The 14,974-nt window shown below is 32.9% G+C and overlaps 1 protein-coding gene across 1 annotated transcript in view; it reads left to right on the top strand.

Annotated features, from left to right (window-relative positions):
- Lrrc9 (leucine rich repeat containing 9) overlaps nt 1-14,974 on the top strand; it is an 87,873-nt gene that overhangs the window by 47,531 nt on the left and 25,368 nt on the right. Inside the window, exons 17-23 of the mRNA XM_046461645.2 lie at nt 1,102-1,293; nt 2,485-2,610; nt 4,643-4,777; nt 6,180-6,357; nt 8,323-8,543; nt 9,827-9,949; nt 13,839-13,969. Coding sequence (XP_046317601.1) covers nt 1,102-1,293; nt 2,485-2,610; nt 4,643-4,777; nt 6,180-6,357; nt 8,323-8,543; nt 9,827-9,949; nt 13,839-13,969 — 1,106 coding nt within the window. The remainder of the gene's footprint in view (nt 1-1,101; nt 1,294-2,484; nt 2,611-4,642; nt 4,778-6,179; nt 6,358-8,322; nt 8,544-9,826; nt 9,950-13,838; nt 13,970-14,974) is intronic.

Here is a 14,974-nt window from a genome sequence, read left to right as displayed (position 1 = left end):
AAGCACACATTCACTACATTCTGGTGCTTTCTCTAAAATAGATCTTAAATTTAGATTTTATTTGCACACCAAAAATATACCTATGGTCTTATCTGATATCTAGCTACTTTAATTAAATGTATCAATATATCAAAATAAATTCTGAATGTTCTTGTGTATCATTCCATTTCCTTCTGCTCTTATTTTCTCACTCTTCTCCTTCTTTTGAGTCCTGTCTTTTTCACTTTCCAGTTTACTACTGCACATCTAATGCTGTCATTCCTTTAAATCTTCATTATTCAGGTTGCTATTTCTCTTCCTCTATCTTTTCTACCTGAATGTCATATGCACAGATCTTATCTGATTTGCGTTTGCCTTCTGGTATATCATAGAAAATACAATAATGTCTGTGTCATGGGCATGAATGTGTGTAATTTTTATAATTTAGAAATTCTTATCAGCCATGTGCAATAGCACACACCTGTAATCCAGTGGCTTGGGAAGCTTCGCAGGAGGATCAAAGAGTTCAAAGCTAGCCTCAGCAAAAGTGAGGCACTAAGCAACCCAGTGAGACCCTTTCTCTAAATAAAATACAAAATAGGGCTGGGGATGTGGCTCAGTGGTCGAGTGCCCCTGAGTTCAATCCCTGATACCCATATAAATAAATAAATAAATATTGACTATTCCTATTAATAATTCTTATTTAAAGTTGAAAAAAAGAAAATTATAGAGTCAAATTCATAGGTTTAATTTCTACCCCTGAGGGTGAACCTTTTAAAACCAGGTTGTGTTCAACAGTATAAACCAGAAGCTGCCTAATTAGAAGTATATTTTATTTGCTGAGGACAAATCATCTTTTCTATTTCATTTTGCTTTCTCTCCCATGAAAGCAAATATGTCTGATCTATGTTATAAGAGTTAAGTGTGAATTAAGAGAGAATTACCATCAAATGAAATACCCATAGCTCTTTAGGAGAATAAACATATTGATTCCATTATTGTAGCTTATCTACTGTGTCTGTTTTCTATGAGGATTATAAGAAAGCATGCAGAACCAGAGAAAAGAGCTGTGTAAACACAAGCCATGATTCTGACCATCACTTTTGTTTGTCTGTGCTACAGTATAACCTTGAATATTTGGATGCAAGCCACAACCATGTGATAACTCTTGAGGGATTTAGAGGTCTGATGAAACTAAAGCACTTGGACTTGAGCTGGAATCAACTAAAGAAATCTGGGGATGAAATAAATGTGTTATGTAAACACACCACAAGCCTTCTCACTCTTAATATTCAACATAATCCATGGCAAAAGGTATGCAACAGACATGTTTTTGAAAAAGCAAACACTTAATAGTATCCAGAAATGGGACAACTATCTTTGTTTTTCTGGACTTAAAATCCTTATAAATTGAATTTAGTGTAGTAATCAAATGTATCAGATGTTACCATAAGAAAAGGCTATACTTTCATGTTAAGTTTTTTTTTTTTGTAACCTCTAACAGTTTGAAAGCATTATTGCTTTAAGAATGATTGATGTCACTGGCTTCTGCATGCCTCCAGAGAATTTATAAAGCTGTGTGCCAGAACCCTACTGTAATGAGGCACGGGAACCAAAAATAATATGATACAGTGAGGGAAGTATACTATTAAGGAAGAAACATAGTTTGATGTGTAATATATTCTAATCTGTGTTTGAGAAACATGTTTTACAATTATACTTAGAATTTTGCATTGTTCTCTATTTTAAGTCCAGAAATCACCTCCCCTTATAAAATTGCATTATGAAGTCTTAAGTTCTATTGTGAGATGAAATATGATTGAACAGTATTTTTATCATCATGAAATATGTGATTTCAATATTCAATGATTAGATTTAAGGGTATCTCCAAATATTTTAAATAATGTCCAAGTTTATAATTTCAAGAATCTTTCTTTCTCCACCTCTGAAATGTGTTATGTTCAACTTTTTATGGGGGACTAAAGAGTGATCAGTTTATTAAGTTGGCCATATTTCTGAATTTATATTATTATATTTCTTCTTTTAAACTTGCAAAATTTAATCTTTTTCTTTTGCCAAAGCAGACCTTCTGGATGATCACAATACAACTCTCTCCCTGCTGCCAAATTGGATGTCCGGGGCTAACTGTCCATATTGAATCACACATGGAGCTTACTAGCTTATTGCTCATCTAGAAAAACAGGAGTCATTGCAGTTGTTCTTTTAACTCTTTTCACCACAGCCAATTTTCAACAGTTCATAGGACTTCTCCCCTTCATAAGAATGGAATCATCCATGTGAAAATGAAACAGATTAACTCTTCAATATAATTTAATTTCAATTATTATTTAAAGAATTAAATGAAGCCTTTGTTTTTAGATACATGTAAGGAACAAGGAAATGGATAATTTTTAATTATAAGGAAAGAAATGAAAAAATGTTCCTTTCTATACTATAATATATGTAATATTTTGTGAAAATTAACTTTTTGTAATTTTTCCCAAGCCAGCCACATTGAGGCTGAGTGTCATTGGCAGATTAAAGACTCTTACACATTTAGATGGACATCTCATTTCTGAAGAAGAAACAACAGCAGCTATGAAATTTATTACTGGAACAAAGATTACTCAGGTTAGATTTTACTGTTTAATATTTCTTGTACTATTGGAACATATATATATTTCCTGTACTCACTTTTAGTTGTTAAGATTTTATATTCCCTCTTACCATATTAATAAAAAATAATATGTAGCAATTATACCACTTGGTTGCTTTCTGTTCATATGAACCTCATTTGAATACCATCTGGTTATATGGACTCTTTTGATATAGCCCTGTATACAATCCCACAAATACCTTTAGGGTTACATTTTTTTCCCTTAGTTACCTCAACTTAGCAGAGTCTGTTCTAAAGCCTATATAAGGAACTTTATGAGAATGAGGTAAGCTTAGAGGCCTTGAGAAAGCGTTTAGTGAATTATCTGCTTAGTTTTGACAGATGAGCCCAGAGATGAGGAGAGAGAAAAATATAGCTATATTATCCAGATTAAAAAATGCTATACTTAAAAAAAAGACATACTAGAAACAGATTTATCAAAAATAAAAACAGTGATTCTTTTATGGTTAAAAAAATGCTATACTTTAGCCAAAATAGCTTCAACCTCCTAAATATCACCACTATATATAGCTGTTTAATTTCTGTGGGGTACATGAATATTAATTCCTTAAATAATGTAAAGTTTAACTTTGGATCTCTTCAAGATGAAGGGAGGAAATATTTTGGTGATTAAAAAAACACTCTATCAACACTCCTAAAGACTTGAAAATTAGCTCTACCAGAAATCAAAGTTTATTAAAAATTTTAAGACAATGTTATATTGGTGCAGTTAGACAAACAGACCAACAGAACAGAATAAAGATCTAACCGAGATCCATACAGCTATGGAAACTTGATAAATAACAGCTATCTTTTGCATATAAGAGGCTATTTGGTAAAAGGCATTGACACAAGTACATTAAAGACTTCAGTGCAAAAAGCAAAACCAACCATGTTTTAGAAGAAAAGATCAGATTTATTATGACCTTGAACTAAGGAAGAATTTTTTAGGAAAGAAACAAAGAGCATAAACCATAAAAGATTGGTTTTGCCTATATCAACATGAATATGTCTTTTGCATAAGATACCATAAAGAAAGTAAAAAAGACAACCTACATACTAGGGAAAGAAATTTGCAACATGCATGTCAAAAGATATTCTTTATATATCTAGAATGTGTAAGGGAAAAGACAACCAACTGAACAGAAAAATGAGGAAAAAATTTGAACAGACATTTCACTAAAGAGGAAATCAGAACAGCCAATTAGGAAAAGATGCTTCACCACATTAGTGTTCAAGAAAATGAACATTAAAACTACAATGACCTACTATTTATTAAAGCTGACAATAACAACTTTCAGGAAGAATATAAAGTAACAGTTATAATTGGTACAATTTGGTGCTATTACACACACACACACTCACACCACCCCCTAAAGTCCAGCAGTTTTACTTACTGACATATACTCTAAAGAGCTCTTACATGTATGTTTCAAGAAACATTTACAAGTATGTTTATGATAACAGTGTTCAAAAAGGCAAGGACGCGGAATCAACCTGAGTGTTCATTGGCAGGAGACTCATTATGGGAATACAGGAATACTGTACAGCAGGGACATATGAATGAACTACATCTACATAGAGAAGCACAGATAAAATTTCACAAATAGGATGTTAAGCAAACAAAGCAAGTCATAGAAAAAGTACATTATTTATTTTTTCATAAAGTTCAAATATATTCATGACAGGGACCTTATAAGGTATTAGTAATATTCTCTCAAGCTGCTTTAAAGGTTGGATTATATTGGTGTTTGTGTTATAGTAATTCTCTTCAAGGTTTTATAAATATTATCTTCTAATAGTTCAATATTTGCTAAAATGAAAAAATGAATACTTAAAAATACATCTAGATATTGAAAATATGTTAAGGCAAACAAATTGTCCTGTTTAAAAATTATGTATTGTGCCATTTACTTTTCCTAGGAAATAATACTTTTTAAATATATATAAATGAAACTCTGTATGCTATTTCTTTTATTCATCATGTTTTTTTTTTAATTTTATTAGCTATCTATCTTACGGCATTCTAGTACCAAAGAGGAGAGACCACGGATACTTAGTATCTGGCCTTCTGCCAAAATTCTGACACAGATTTCAAAATTTGGACCACATTTACATCTGAATGGAAACTGGCACTTGAAGGTATAGGCTAATTCTATGAAACTTAATATAAAAGCTTAATTTAAATTGATGTTGTCAGTCAGTCTTGGTCTATCATAAAGAGGGCACAGATAGGTAAGGGGAAAAATTGAAAGAGATGAATTAAAATAGGGAAGGAATACTTAAGATGCACCTTCTTAGCAAATTTCAAGTATATTATACAATATCTTTAACTTTAGTCACAATATTGTACATTAGATTTAATCTTGCATGACTGAAACCCTTTGCCCCAAATCCCTGGTAACTACCATTCTATTCTCTGCATTCATGAGTTTGACTATTTTAGATTTCACATATAATTGAGATCATGCAGTGTTTAATCACAGTGTATATATATCAAATGAAGTTGTACACATTAAACATATACAACTTTATATTTATATTTATACTTCATAAAGTTGGAAAAATAAAAAGGCAATGTTATTATTAGAAAAAAAAGGTAATAAATTTACCACATTCCAAAACATAAAAAAGGTCAAGTTGTAGATAGATGTCACTGTTGTGATAGATTTTGACTATTGTTACTGTAGAATTAGAGATTTAGGACAAAGGTATGTTGCAAAGTAAAGGATAGATTCTGATAATATGTCACAAACAGCCAGCAGACTTTAAAGGATTAGAGACAGGGATCAAGCCAAAATTTTCGTGATAAGGATCATGAATCTTGGCAAGGGGATAGAAGAACTAGTCAGAATTCAGCCCAGGTAAGGGAAAGGCCATAGAGCACTAACAATATCTTGTTACATTAGGTCACTAGAACTCACCAGAGTCCTTAATGGAGCCTACAAGACAGATAAAATTGGGCTAAGAAACGATTGAAACTTGCCAGAAATATATACTTGGCTAAGGGAGTCCTTGAAAATGAAAGATAATGGTGGCATCGTTTTTATTATGGAATATATACTGATTCTGAGCTTCAGTACAGGTCCAATGACAGCTTTGGTCAATTCCATGGGGAGTCCTGGAATTAGAAATGTCCTTTAAATTTTTCCCATGTCAGACTGAGATGCCCAGGTCTTTATTTCTCTTCATTATTGGATATGGGCCAACATGGGAAGGAGAGTGACCTTGGTCAAGGCAGCTGTCTGTAGTCCCTAGAGGTGATAACAGCTTTAGGCTTTCTGCCAATAGCACTGCCCACAACTAGGACAAGTCCTTTACTGTAGGAGGAATCTGACTGGCACGTCAGTGCCCCTAATATCATAAAAGTCCCTATTGGACTCACAGTCTTCAAATTTTATTTTTTTCAAAATTAAGAATGTCACAGTATTTTTAGTTTCTGAAGGAATTTTGAATTCTATTGTTCAATTTTTTTTAACTTGTAACATTGATTAAATTTATTTACAAGATTCAGAAGTAACATATAATGTGAATTATTGTATAGATAACTGCCTTAAATTTAGATGGACAACATCTCTTTGAAATCACAAATTTAGAAAAATTGGAAAATTTGAAATGGGCATCATTCAGCAATAATAATCTCACTAAAATGGAAGGCTTGGAATCCTGTATCAACTTGGAAGAGCTCACATTAGATGGAAACTGCATCTCAAAGATAGAAGGTAAGACACTCAAGAACTTTGAAGTCTCAAAATGTGAATGTCTAAACAGTAGGAGCAAAAAAAAAAAAAAAAATGGTGACACTGAGGACAGAATCTCTGAAGAAGATGATCACTAGAGAAGTTCCAAGAAGGTTTGCAGCAGATATTCTAAATACCTATTAAGTGAGATTGTTGCAAGCGGTATACTATGCATAATGAACCCAGGTGGACTTTGACCTCTTCTTCTACTCTGTGCCAGTATTTACCAATTATTACTACTCCCTAGCACATACAAACTAGGGAGTTATTAATATCTTTAAATTGAATAAAAGGATAAATGATGTATGTTAGGTGCAGGACAGGCTGAACTATGTTATCTGCAGGGCAGGCCGAACAAATGTTAGCTGCAAGATGGCCCACGCACTCAAACCCCCCTCTGTCTGGTCCTTTATCACCTATTTGCGTCAAAGCTGAACCCTCAACCCCCACTCAAGGCTGAACACTCAACCACCCCCCCCCCCTTGCCAACAAGGCAGCTTGCAGACCCAGAGGCCCCATTAGATTTGGGCTATAAAAACTCCCTCCTGCTGGGCCCCTCTCTCTCTTGTTCTCTTGCTCTGTCTCTCTCTCTTGCTCTGTCTCTCTTGCTCTTGCTCTTGCTCTCTTTCTTCTCTCTGTCTTTCTCTTTCTCTCTTTTCTCCTCTGTTGCACTGCTGCAATAAAGCTCTCTTGGTTGCTCCGAGTGTTGTGGTCACTTTCCTTTCAATGTATATCTTGAAAAAAACAAGCTAGTTTATTTTGCAAAATATGGAATTAAGTTTGTATTTGGAAATTTTAAGACTTCAACAAATATAATTACACTTAGTATAGAATGAAAATCAAATGTACTATTTATAACCTTTTAATGGATCTACATACAAGTACAATTAAGCAACTTTAGTAATGTCTCAAAATAAGAAACCAATGTAATATGTTTTATTTAAATTTTTAAAATTCAGTATTAAAACATTTTTCTGAAATGAACAGAATAAGAAAGACTATTCCTGTCTTCAGATTTTCAAGATTCTTTACTTCATTTGGGTTTCTTTACTTCATTTGGGTTTGTGCTTATCTGTAGCTAAAAATCTAGAGTTTGGAGGGCTTCTTCTAGAATATTCCAAGTTATATTTTCTGATTCCTTCACAACTTTACTTGTATTCTCCTTTAATGCTTTGAATCTGGAAAGAAATTGAAAGAAAACTTCTATAGCTTGCTAACAACTCCTCTTATTCTTCCTCTCCAAAGATCATTGTCACTTAATTCCACAACCCTTTGGAAGTAGATTTTAGTATGACCCTTTTATGGATGAAGAAACTGAGGCTCAGAAGTTTCAAAATTTACCTATGGTCCCAAACCTAATAGTGATACATTTAAAACCAACTATGACACCATCTTTAAACTGAACTATCTTGCCCCCCACAATTACAGAGTACCTATAGCTGCAAAGGTTACACAGGGGTAAGATTCTAGTTAGAGGGGCCATTTTCTAAACTGTCTTAGAGCGTTTCTGAATATACCATGGGGAAATTAGGCCAAATGATTCTCTTAAGTACAGATGATTCTATAATTAGTAATCCTTTCCAATTTCTTACCTTAATGTTTTAAAATGAGGGATAGGTGATTATTGAGTTTTCTGTATAGCTTTGTGTTGTCTTGAAGATGAAAGTCCTGATTAATTATATCATTTTAAGGTTATTTGGTGGATAAATTAAGTATTTGCTATGTGGTGCTTTTCCTTAACATCTAAAAAAAATGAATCTAAAATTAGAATTAGATATTTGAAAAGGGATTTTATTTATTTTTGTTTCCCTCTAAAAAGCAGTGATGGTTACAGAATCTTTAAAGCCATTTGAACTTAAATAAAGAGAAACAGTAAATGGTCAGTTATTTTTAAAATTCTCTTTTCAGTGCTGTCTGAAGTTTTCTTGAATTTATTTATTTTTCTAGGCATTTCCAAGCTAACTAAATTAACTCGCCTCAGCATAAATAATAATCTTCTAACTGGTTTGGAAAAACATGTTTTTGATAACTTGCTTCATCTTCACTCTCTTTCTCTTGAGAACAACAGAATCACTTCATTGAGTGGTTTACAAAAAACTGTTAGTCTAATTGAATTGTACATAAGCAATAACTATATTGCTCTCAATCAGGAGATCTACAATTTAAAGGTAACTGGAGTATTTATTAACTTTTGTTTCTTTAAAACATTTATTCATACATTGGAAGCAATGCATGTTAGCTGTAAAGAATTTGAAAAATGTAGAAAAATCTATAGAACTAAATTAAAATAAGAATAATAAGGTTTATTAAAATACATTTGCATTTAATTTGTGTACTGAACAATCATATATGTATGTGTAACCATAATGACCCCAATTTGATAACTTTTTATTTTAATACTTTAATAATAGAACCCATGCCCATTCCTCTTCATATATGCTGCCTTCAGTATTTCCAAGAATTGACTGACCTGGTAGGGAAGTAGGATTTCTTAACATTCTCCTTTGTCAGTACAAATCTTGATTATCTCTCTGTTTTTACCAATAGTTCCAATTCTTTCTTTTCACTTTTATTCAGATTTGTACCCTTTAATTCCCCTAAAAGAATCACTAATTCGAGGCTACTGTGTAACAGGCTTTACTAAAGGTTTGGAAGAAATGGAGGATTTTTATAGCACAGAATAGGAATTCACTGCAAATGTAATGTAACAACTTCATGTTAAGTTCAGTGGCCACTTTCTACCACTGAGAGTCTTACACTGGCCTATCCTTTTGCTGATACCATGTTATAGGACTTTACCTTATACTAAAATTTTGTGTCCATTTCCTGTTTTTCCTTACATCAGTGTTCTTCCCATCCTATTCCCACAAAATAACTTCTAAAGTCACCCAACCAACCTAATTAACATCAGCCACCAAATAAGCCATTTTACATTTTGATGCAGAAAAATTTTACTTCCTATTGTTTTAACTTCTATCCTCTCCTACTCAGGGTCTTTCCTTCATAGCACAACTAAATGTATCATAGAGTAAGAAAGCACATTTTCCCTTAAGATGTGTTCTGTCGCCCTCTCATTTTTATCTCTTTTCAAATGGCAGTGTCTTTTCATTCCTTTTATATCCGTATATACACATACATACCATTTGATAGGCCATTATTCCATAAACAAAATATATTGTCTTAAAAGATATCAAAGTTCCCCTCTAAGCCTTTACCATTGAAAGAAAACACTGAAAGTCTAGTGTCCTTAAAAGATTTCTGATCAGATAACATATATCAAACTGAAATGTGGCATAAAAATATACCTTAGTGGTCTGGAAAGGTAACCCTTGCATTTAAAGTTATACCTAAAAACACTCAAATTCTATAAAATTATAAATGATTCAAGGGTGTTTAATCTCATAGTGGAAAAAAACTTTCTGGGTTATGATGTATATCTTCTGTTACCTAGGGTTTATGCAACTTGGTCATTCTAGACGTGTACGGAAACATTATTGTATGGAATCAAGAAAACTACCGATTATTTGTAATATTTCATCTTCCAGAATTAAAAGCTTTGGATGGAATCTCAATTGTAAGTTGTTTGATGACTCATAGCATTTGGTTCAAGCAGCAAATTCGTATACTCATAGGCCATAATCATTTATTTAGAACACTGACTTATCACTAGCATACCAAAACTTACTATGTTTATTAAGATCTCAGTCTCCAAAACTCATTTTAGATCTGGATTTTAAATTTTCCTCATCTGGGCAATTTTTAAGTGTCTAAATTGAGATAGAAAGGGAGGAATATGATGCTTACATTTGTACCCACTGAGATCAATGTCTAAAAAGTAAAGAGCATAATTTTGTGGAACGGGATAGGAAAAAATATGCCCTGGAGCCTTGCTATCTTTTTTGACCTAAAACCAGCTTTGTATTTCTTGGAAAAATATGATTGTTAGTAATTAAGGAAAACCAACAAGTGTAGTATGACTATATCACTAGTAAATGGTAAAAATTTTAAAAAAACACAGAGAATTCATGGCTGAATATAAAAGCAACATTTGGAAACTTGGATTCTATAAAAAGCAAGTTCATATGAGGCTCATGATTTCCATGGGACAGGGTAAAAACATGACAAATGTGTGAAGAATAAAAGGTTTCCTTGGGTAATGTTGCCTAACTCCCATTAGTCAATAAAACTTACACAATTTTTAGGAAATTGAGAAGGTAGTTCATGATTATTTGGTACTCAGGTGCTCTGAAAAAAAATTACTAATCCCTTTCCTTATTCTTAAAGGGTCCTCCTGAGAGAATCTAAAACAGTTTCACTTCAATAAATACATATTCTCTAGAATCTCGTGTACTGGGTTTTACTTAGTTGTTAGCTTTCATTGAGAACTGCTTAGTAAAACAGTCTTATGAAACTATTCTGCATTTGCTGTAAAAGATGTTGAGAATCATTTCTTCCTATCTCTCTGTGACCTCATTCAAAGGACCACATGAGAAAATACTTTTAGAGATAATTATAGAAAAAGCCTTTATGCCTCTAAGGAAAAGTTTTATTCTCTCACCCATAATGAGTAGTGTTCAACTATTTTTTTCCCTCACTTTGACAACTAAAAAGCTCAGGCCCAAATTTTATAACTCAGTAGGATCTTATGGTCTCTCTGTCCCTAACCCTGGTTTTTATCTATTTTAACTTATATTTTTCTTAGTCTATGTCTTCATTATTTGTGATTTGCATTTTACTATTTTATTATATGTGTTTCCTATAAACTGCCACAAGTTCTTTACAGAATGGGGTATGATATAAATTTATAAATTAATAATTTTACATGAAGACTAGACTGAAGAACTTAGACATTAAATGAGAAATAATAGAAATGCATTAGATTTATGAGTAGGGAGAGAATATATTCAGCACATATATATATGTTATGAAATTTCATCTATGTTCATCAGAGATATTATCCTATAATTTTCTTTCCTTTATGTGTCTTTGTCTGGTTTTGGTATCAGGATCATGCTTCACAAAATGAATTTGAGAGTGTTCCTTCCCTTTATACCTCATAAATAATTTGAGGAAGATTTGCATTAGTTTTTCTTAAAGGTGTAGGAGAACTTGGCTGAGAATCCATCTAGTCCCAGGTTTTATTTTGTTGGAAGGCTTTAAACCTGTGTGTTTCATTATATTTGAAGTGATTTTCTGTTTACAGCAGATAGTTGGGTCTTTTTCCTTTATTACTACCAATTTATATCTTGGATTGATGAATATAGGCCATTTACATTTAATGTAGTTATTGACATGCTAGTGATAAAGTTTGCAATTTTGTTTTTATTTTCTGGTTTTTTTATATCTTTTTTTCTGTTTTCTTCTGTTTTTTTATGAGCTGATTGAACATATGTCAAATTTTTTATTTATCTGTAATGGGTTTTTTATGTCTGTTCATATAGACATTTTAGTGATTGTTCCAAGTACTATATAACATATACATAACTTAATGAGCTCTATTGTTGAAATTTTTACCCATTTTAATTAAGAGTATAAATCTTATTTCCATTATTTCTCCTCCACTGTTAATAATTATCTTAAATATATTCTCTGTATATACTGAGAACCACATCAGATATCCCTTTATGCTTTAACCAAACAAAGATAATTTGGAAAGTCTATTGTACTTGCTTCTTTCCTGGTATTCCAAAATTCCTTTTGTTGGTTAAGAATTTCCATTAGTCGTCTTTTATGGTATCTCTGATGATGATACTTTGCTTAGTTTTCTTTCATCTGAAAAATGTCTTAATTCCCCTTTTCATTTCTGAATGACATTTTCTCTTGATATATAGGATTCTGGGTTGACAATTATTTTATTTTGCCACATCCTCTGTTTATTGGTTGCTGATGACAAATATTTTGTCATTCAAATTGTTTCGTCCTCCTAGGTAAAATTTTACTCTTCCCTGACTGCTTTTATAATTTTTCCTTTATTAGTTTTCAGAAATTTGATTGATTTTGATTGTGTCTATGTGTCATTGCATGAATTTGGGGAATTTTTTCTCTTCTTGGATTCACTCAGCTTTTTAAATCTGTAGGTTTATGTCTTTTGCTAGATTTGGAGGATTTCCTGCTATTATTTCTTCAAATATCTTCTCAACCTCAACTGTTTCTTCCCTCCTTATATGAATCCCATGGTAAGAAGAGTGTTTTATTTTTTTTGTTTTTGTCTGTTTTTCTATTTTTATTATCTTCAATTTCACTGATTCTTTCCTCTTCATTCTTTTATTGAGCATTTATTTCCATTGCATTTATATGTCTATTGTATTTTTCAGTTCTAAAATTTCTATTTCAACCTTCTTCATATTTTCTACTTCTTTGCTGATAGATTCATTTTTTTCATTTGTTTTAAATACATTCATAATTGCTTGTTGAAATATTTTTGTGATGCCTGCTTGAAATCTGTCAAATAATTACAAATATGTGTTATTTCAAAGTTGTTGTTTGTTGATTGTGTTTTCATGCTTGAGTTTAGATTCCATTAGTTTGGCACATGGTGAGAGCTTTTTCTATTTTATTTTGGATGTACTGGTATTATGTCCAAATTTTCTTCTCAAATCTTCTATTTTAGCAAACCTCACTTGATAATACTATACCAGTGAGAAGTTGGGCTACTACTTTGTTGTTTTCACTAAGAGACAGAAATCCAAGTTCCCCCCACTTGGCTTCTGTTAACAACCTGACATGAATATCTTAATTAACTGCTAGACTGCAGTAGGAGTTTATATTTCCCACCAGGCTTCCATTGATTCTCTCTGGCTAGGAGAGGAAGAGAGAGACTCCTTGTTACTATTCCCCATAGGCCTCCACTCATTCATCCTAGCTGACAGAGGTAGGAATACCTCATTAATTCTCCACAGACACCTCATTATTACCAAGTAGAAGTGGGAATCCAGGCTCCCCATGTTGTCTGAAGTAATACTTTTTTGGGGGGGAAGGGGGGGGTGTATCACTGTTAGGAGCTGATAAAAGTCCAAGCTGACAAGTCGCAGGGGAATGACAGAGGAGTGCTTTGTTACAACTGGGCAAGTCTGAGCAGCCCATTCTGCTTTTACTGGTGGGGATAAAGTTAAGACTACAGTATATTTTGTGGTGTTCACCTGGAGTAGACATATTATTATTTAAAAGTTTTCTGTCTTCTGAGGCTTTCAATATCCTAGAGAAGACAGACTGGGTTTTTCTTTTTTTTCTATTGTTGACATTTTGGCATTTATATTTTCTCCAGCACCTGAATGACATAAATGAGGCAAAAAGAAAATCCAGATTATCATTCTTCAGGTCCCAAGGTCCCCAGCTAGTCTACCTTCTCTGCATCATTTAGTATTTTCATGTTTTTTAAATATATAATGAGCAGGGGTTAACCTGCACTTAGTGGAAAGAATACAGCCCACTCCATTTTTACCTGAAACTGGTATCCTATATAGGAACCACCAGAGACTGAGAGTGCAAAAGATTTGTTTGGTGGAAGACTTACCTCTGATATGATTACAGAACGACAAGGACATTCAAACTTTTCCCAAATGCAGGAATTAAATTGGACTTCATCATCCATAAGGTATAATCACTTTATTAGATACCTTTTGATATTGTAATTAAATATATAATTATTATGATGATTTTTCTGAAGCTCATACATTTATACATCTTATCTAACCATAACCAATAAATCATCAACCCTACTCCAAAATTCATGCTAACTTTACCATTCTTTGAAATGAATTAATAATTTTTTATTATATAAGACTATGTTTTCAAATATCAATTTCTTTCTTGGATATTGTGCTTTTGCTTTTCAACCAAATATATTAGTCTCTCTCTTTTATTTTTTTAGCAAAAACTTAAATGTTTTAGTTAAGAAAATCTTGAAGATCAAAATTTTTTAAATTCTACAACACTTTAAATTGCAACTTATTAATCACAACAGCATCACCAAAGACATATAATAGACATGAAAGTAGAATTCTTTTTTCAGGCTCCAGACTTGTCTGATAACATGGATTCCCAGGTCTTCACTAATAACTCTACAGCCTGCAGTTGCCAGAGTGTAGAGCTCAATGTGGAAACCATGATTAAGTGAAACCCATGGTGAAAGACACGGGGGGGCGAGGGGGGGGACGACCCAACAAGGGAGGAGACCTGCCCAAATTACACAAACTAATAAACAGTGATGTCAGATTGGCAACCAGACCAATGCTAGGAACAGGTTATGCAACTCATATCTTATCCCTCTATTCCAATGCAGCAGTACTTCCACTGGCACATTTTTTTGTTTTTGTGGTGCTAGGGATTGAATCATCAATGCTAAGCAAGTTCCCAACCATATACCATTCCTATGATAAACTATTTTCAGTTCTTATCAAACTTGACCCCTCTGAGGGGCCAAGAATGCTGATTCCTCTTTCACTTCGTATATCCCCTTTTTTTTGGGGGGGTGGGGGGGTGGGAGTTAAACTGGGGGTTGAACCCAGGAGTTCTTAACTACTGAGTCACATCCCCACCCTTTTTAAATTTATTTTTAAAATTTCACATAGGGTCTTGCTAAGTTGCTTATGGTCTCAAT

This window comes from Marmota monax, unplaced genomic scaffold (assembly GCF_021218885.2).
Source record: "Marmota monax isolate L192 unplaced genomic scaffold, Marmota_monax_Labrador192_F-V1.1 WCK01_AAM20220418_F8-fsc00001, whole genome shotgun sequence".
NCBI classification, from domain to species: domain Eukaryota; kingdom Metazoa; phylum Chordata; class Mammalia; order Rodentia; family Sciuridae; genus Marmota; species Marmota monax.
The sequence above is the reverse complement of the archived record's forward strand: the minus strand, read 5'-3'. Positions and strand labels throughout refer to the sequence as shown.